Source organism: Seriola lalandi, unplaced genomic scaffold (assembly GCF_002814215.2).
Source record: "Seriola lalandi dorsalis isolate HSWRI2012SDOR001 ecotype SW California unplaced genomic scaffold, Sedor1 jcf7180002054764, whole genome shotgun sequence".
Lineage (NCBI taxonomy): Eukaryota > Metazoa > Chordata > Actinopteri > Carangiformes > Carangidae > Seriola > Seriola lalandi.
The window spans coordinates 216,905-223,261 of NW_019525317.1; the positions used below are offsets into that span (position 1 = coordinate 216,905).

At 41.2% G+C, this 6,357-nt stretch overlaps 1 protein-coding gene across 1 annotated transcript; it reads right to left on the reverse strand.

Moving 5' to 3' along the window:
* Positions 1 to 1,144: 1,144 nt before the first annotated feature.
* Positions 1,145 to 3,265, reverse strand: LOC111668876 (retinol-binding protein 2). The gene is made up of 4 exons (XM_023425027.2): positions 3,126 to 3,265; positions 1,899 to 2,077; positions 1,681 to 1,782; positions 1,145 to 1,303 (listed from the first exon to the last, which is right to left on the reverse strand). The coding sequence occupies exons 1-4, from the start codon at positions 3,196 to 3,198 to the stop codon at positions 1,250 to 1,252; spliced, it is 408 nt and encodes a 135-aa protein (XP_023280795.1). The 5' UTR covers positions 3,199 to 3,265; the 3' UTR covers positions 1,145 to 1,249.
* Positions 3,266 to 6,357: the final 3,092 nt, after the last annotated feature.

A 6,357-nucleotide genomic window follows, 5' to 3' on the forward strand; every position in this document is an offset into this window, starting at 1 on the left:
AGCTTTTTCTGGCGACGTGGATCCTCCAGCGCTTCCTGTAGAGCAGCTCAAGATCCGGCAGAGAAGTGGAACATGTTGTACCTGTGAGTTTCTACTGCACTGTAAAAGAAATAAATACATACAGGCTGTACGCAAACAGCCAGCCACGCTCACTCCTCAGCCTTAATCCCTACAAGTCACTAAACAGATGTAAAAAGATGGATGAATAAGGTCTTTTGGTCTTTTGTCTCATGCAAATGGTCCAGAGAGTTTCAGGTTGAATGAGAATTTATCTAATTTTATTTTGACATTTTTTGCAGTGTATTATCAGACGCCGTTCTCTTTACAGGATATTGTGCAAGCACTCACAATACAATTTCCACATGAGAAAACTTTTACTTTAAAGGTTCTGTATTTTATAAAGTGACATTTCCTTGTCTTTTTTTTTTATCATAAAGCAGGTCTAGGTTTTATATTAATACTGTAAAAGTATCAAAACGCTCAGTCCACGGAGAAATGCACACAGCCTGTAAGAAACTGTGGCTTAAATGAGCCGTCAGGACTTCCTTAACTTTGTGATGTCACAACAAAACAGTCACAGCCCTCAGCCATGATCCCAGCATGGCCCATCCAGATCCACCATCCACTCACCTACCATTTTTGGTTGTTTTACCTTTATTAACCACACAACACCAAGCGGTCATTCCACTTCACTTAACTATCAAGCTAGAAGTCAGAAAAATGTTGAGGAACCTCTGCATAATCATTGAATGTCAGGAAACCATATCATTGCACAACCTTCTCATGGAGACTAATATTAGAGACCAGTGGCTAAAGTCTATTTTTTCTGAAATACCACGGCAATTTAGTCCCAAATTTGACCATCTTTGGGCTCATTTCATCACTTACCGACCATCGTCATCTGCATTTACCGGTGAGTTTTGCTAAACTACAATATGAGGTGTCATTCAGAAAACAGAAGAAAGTCTCGGACACTGACACAGAACGTCCTGTTCCTGCTAGAGCTCCAGAGAGAAGCCGAGATGTAAAACTATATTGAGATGATTTTTTTGTACTTAAAACAACAAATAATTCTTCTTAATATCAAAACAAAAAGTGTTAAATATAGGACTTTTAAAACAAAGGCACAATTAAAGTAGAACAGTGGTATTAAATCAGTTTATTGCAGATCTGGGCAGTTACATTATAAATAGACAGCAACATGCAATACATGACAGACAGTTTGGGGCAGATGAGGTTTGTTTCCATGTTATTGTGCCTTCTTAAATACTTGGCGGCAGACTTTGTCGAGCACAGTGATCTCCTGAAAGAGAAGAAAGCAGACCTTTAAACTGCGAGTCCAATATGATGCAACGACTGTTTCTTGTAGTTAGATAATAAGGTTGAGCATAAATCTAAAGCCTAAGTTTTAGATGGTGATGGTGTAACTTTATTGTTATTGCCCGAAGATATGAGACAAATCAGTGTGAACTAAATGCAGGTTCATCAAGCAAGTGAAGTGAGGAAGTGTTTTTTCTTTTTTTTTTAAGTTGCTTTTTGATGTTTACTTTGTTGTTTAATGTGCTGATACAGCTGTTACAGCTGTGGTCACACAGGAAAATCTCATTTTCAGGCAAATATGCAAAAGCTTTTACACCTCTGTGTCACGTGTTAACTGATGCGACACGCTCTCTCTCTCACCTGGTGTAGCAGGTCTCCCTCGATCCAGTGTTTCCACCCACGATTTTCCTTCTCCCCCTTCTGCACACACACTAGCTTGTCGCCGTCCCAGGTCACCAGTGTCTGTCATATCACCACGGAAACATGGAAACAATGGTCAGTGCATCTGTGGTTGCTTTTTTTTTAATCATGATTACTCCAAATAGAAAAATGTAAAAGGATTCAGAAAATAGTCTCACGTTGACTTTTCGGTTGTCCAGGCCCTTGGTTTGCTCCTCGAACTCCTCTCCCACGGTGAAGTTGACCTCGTAGGTTCTGAAGGTGCTCACTGTCTTTGTTTCAAACTTATCCCCATTTTGGATGATGACTTTTGTCTGATGCAGGTGGGAAGCGATCTTTCTGGTGGCAAAGTCGATATCTGCAAGCCAAAAAAAAAAAAAAGAAAAAAGAAGAGAGGATTAATGTCGGTTTTATGTAGCCAAGGAAATTTTTTCTCATGCTGGTTCGGTGTGTAGTTTGTCCTTTTTAGCTCGCTGCTTCATGATTAAATCCACACACACACACACACACACACACACACACATATGACACCACAGGCCACTTATTATGATTCCTCTCCTACTGGTCGCCTTGACAGTTTCATTTACCCTTTAAAAATGACCTTGCTCCGAGTCAGAATAGCCCTAAATGAGTTTCTCCTCCCTGTTCGGCACTGGGCCCTGCCAAAAGAGAACCACCCACCCTCACCGTTTAGATATTCATATCCCATTTGCCCCAAAGTGAAAATTCAATTTCTTCCCATCACTTTTACAGATATGGCCCCTATATTTACCCATCTAAGTGATATTTTTGACCCATTTCCATAAGGATGTCATTTTCCTATCCATTTGATGGAAATGAGGTGCAGGCGTTCAGGATTTCCGGGACTTTGCCAGAGCTGAGTGTAACAGGGTTGTTGTTTGAATTGCAGATAGAGTCATGAATAATGGAAGTGTTTCTGGGCCTGATCAATGACGCGCCAAAAGGAGAGTGGACTCTTTTTTTTTTTTTTGAAGTGATGACCTGGCCCGCTGCCTGATCCAGGGTCAGAATCTGTCTTCCTTTCCTGCGAATCAGGAGGATGAAAATGCAGAAAGGAGTGAATCAATATTTATTTGGCGTGATAACAGACGGCAGCCGCTCACAGAGTGGAGGTTAACTTGTCCTGACAGCAGCTCAATGAGGAAATGAAGCAGTGCCACAACGTTCCTCTTCCTTTTCCCCCTCCTCTCATTCTTTCTCGCTCTCCCTCTCTCTCCTTTGCCCACACCGCAGCTCTCTCACTCTATCTGTCACGCTCATTCCAGATTTCCTGTTCATGCCTTGCACTCTACTTTAAACGTAACCCTTTAATTGATCCCTGCTTTTAAAGAGGGTTACAAGCCACATCTTCCCCGTCTATGCCATGCAGTGTGAGTCTCACTCACCGAGGGCCTTCATGATGTCCTCGAAGTTCTCGTTGCTGACCATCTCCCAGCGTCCATTGTAGTCTGCAGGCATTGTGACTGGTGTGTGAAAGGAGGTAGCAGTTTGCCTTTAGGTTTGTTTATCCAAGTGAGAGACAGTTCAACGCTTCAGCCCTTTATATATACTCCGTCTTTGAGTGTGTGTGTGTGTGTGCATGTGCGTGTGCGTGTGAGTGTGTGTAGAGCAAAGGACAGGGTCCGCCTGATAATTCCTTCAAGACAATGTGTGTGTGTGTATGTAATATAAAGTTCAGCCTTAGATGGTGCATTGTGAACACACTGCCCTCTTGCCTACAGTCATGTGCAGTTTCTGCTTGTCAGTTTGTTAAGTGTGTGCACACTCACTTGGATGCACTCAAAGACTCTCCTGCACGTTTTTTTCCATACTCATTTCCTCAACTAGCTACAATAGCTTCATCAATTACTCATTCTAATGCACTAAAGCTGAGGGGAGAGGGAGACGGAGATGAGGCTCGCGCTGGGAGGAGTCCTCTCTGGTTTCATGTCAGGGAGCAAGGGGAAGAAATTTTGTTGACTGAAATGCAACTCCACAATAGACTGAAATTCAATCCTTATTTCACGGAAGTATTCCAAGTTTCTTGACTTCAACCTCTTTAACAATCACATCAAGATAAGAAACCTGCACTTGAATCAGCTGGAGCTACTTTATCAGCAAGAGAGCGCGAGCATGTGTGCACATACAGTATTAATAACCCAGTGTGTGTGTATGTGTGTGTGTGTGTGTGTGTGTGTGTGTGTGTGTGTGTGTGTGTTTGTGTGTGTGTGCGTGTGTGCGTGTGTGTGTGTGTGTGTATGAATGTCTGAGCTGCTCAGTTGTTTGTTTATTCAAAGTTCCTGGTTGGTTTGTATCCATGTCACAGTTTTACCACAAAACCACATTTTGTTATCAGTGTCAAATGAGAAATTGATCTTGAATCACCATCTAATACTTCTTTCTCTTCTTTATCTCAAGTGTCACCACGGACTGTTTCTCAACAGCGGCTTCAATCAATACAGTTTGCTCTCTGGATCTCTTTCAGAGGAAATGAAGCGCTTTCAAACAGCAAACAGGAAAAAAAAAGAGATGATACAGTCACACCTTATCTGGCCTATCTACACTATGACACTAGTTTGATCTTGTGGTGATGTGGTTGTATGTGGAGGGTCAAAGGTGAGGCAGGCAGACTGTTCAGTTGTTTATCAGAACTAATAAAGTGCCTTGATCTAAAGTAACACTTATCTTTTAGCCATAGTCAGTTGAATTGCAGTGTCTCTATTTCATCAATCTGAATACCAAATAATGTGCATACACACAGTAAGTGTCCCATAGTAGCATGCTTTATATCTCCTGCAACTTTGCTGTTTTATCTCGCGCTCTGAAATCTCAGCAGCACAAACAAACAAAAAAACAAACCCCTCCGTACATTATCTGTTTTGCACCAAATGACAGACGGACAAAGTTGGCCACTAAAGCATTTAGCAGATAAAGCTCTAAACAAAGAGTGAATATTGGACTTACATTCACCAGGTGGACACAGACGTGAGGCAGCTGTATGCTAACACGTTCACTCTAACATCTTTAAAATGTGATGAGGTGTCAGCGTCGTGTTTACAGCTCAAGTGGCGAAAACGATGAAGAAACAAATGAAGGAATGCAGCTTAAAAGCCAAATTTTCATTTGCTACACCTTAATTTTTTTCCAATAGCAAATTAAAATACACTTGAAAATGACACGTCTCATAAATCCAGTGCAACACAAAGTGTCATGATGCTGTGATTATACTACATTAGTGCATCAGCTATAAAGAAGGTCAAAAAAACAAAAATTAGTTAAAGTAGTAGTAGAATAAATAAAGCAGCTGACTCCACCTGCCACCACCTACTCCACAGACATGTTTATATGACACTTCAATCCTTACAATCCCTCTGTAGATAAACTCAAATGTTGAAATCTTAATCTCTTTTGTAAACCTTCACCTCAGCTCAACTTCAGGGCGGCATGAACATTTTTTCTTCTTCATTTCACCACACAGGGGCAATGTTGCTGCACGCAACGTCAGAGCTCCTCACAACCAGAGGAGGCACTATCCTGTGCTCTGTGCAAAATAGTACTACATGTTATACTGTGATCAAAGCTAAGATGACACCGAGCCATCTGGCAACTGAGAGGCCCGACTTGGAGGAAATCTGTTCTCTGTGGCTTTTCTGCTTTCGTCAGGTGAATTTGAAGGAATTTTCTGTCTTGTAGGAACAGGTTAAAGACACGCAGTAACTGGTTCACAGTAAACAAGAAACAGAAACCATCCTTTGAATTTGAATTTAATGTCGAGCTGTAACCTTTATATGCTGCTTTTATTGACTTAATACGTCCTGTGTTATGTTTTTTATTGCTTTTATTGTTTTTGTACTTTGTATTATCACTTCAAACCACTTTTTACATTTGTGAATTACTGTTTCTTATATTGTATATTTTTATTGTATTCATGGCGTCCTTGCTCTCAGTGGCACTCCTTGTATAAATAAAGGTTTGTTTGAATGAATGAATGAATGAATGATTTAGAGGATGACAATCCTACAAGGGATTGCAGCCGTTCGCACATACATGCTTGCACAGTCTCGTACACTTATGCAAATGCAATTAGGGTATTTTTAATAATTCATGACAGCAGATTCATTTCTAATTCTGCCTAATTCACACCTAATGGCACATCCTGTGCCCCATAACCTTGGAGGCGTCATACCCACACACACACACACTGACACTTACACACTCTGCATTAACATTTAGTTTGTAAGTTGATGTGTGTGTTTCAACATTTCTACACATCTTGGCTGCATTTCGCACCTTTCAGCATATCTTGTTTGTGTATGTTGTTTCGCGCAGCATCTAATTTTTAACACGCTTCTCATACTGTGATTGACAGGCTGTGAAGTAATCCTACATTTCTATTTCCTGCGACTCCTCATTTGTCCCCTCGTCCCTCAGAGAGTTGAGTTTCGGTCTATCTCAGCCTAATCTTTTAACAGTAAGATGTTGTGCATTGCATTGTGTGTGCATGATGTGTTACCCTCCGCATATACACTTCCAATATCCTGAGTGATTCAATTCAATTTGGTTCATTAGCGTGCCATTCAAATCGCTACATTACAGAGTCTTTACATCCCTATGCAGCTCCCCCAGCTCCCCCCCCCC

Coding starts and splice junctions, on each gene's coding strand:
- LOC111668876 (XM_023425027.2), bottom strand. CDS start 3,198: ATGCCTGCAGACTACAATGGACGCTGGGAGATGGTCAGCAACGAGAAC. Junction 2,078..3,125: donor GGACATCATGAAGGCCCTCG/GTGAGTGAGACT, acceptor TTTGGCTTGCAG/ATATCGACTTTGCCACCAGA. Junction 1,304..1,680: donor AGGGAGACCTGCTACACCAG/GTGAGAGAGAGA, acceptor CTTCTCTTTCAG/GAGATCACTGTGCTCGACAA.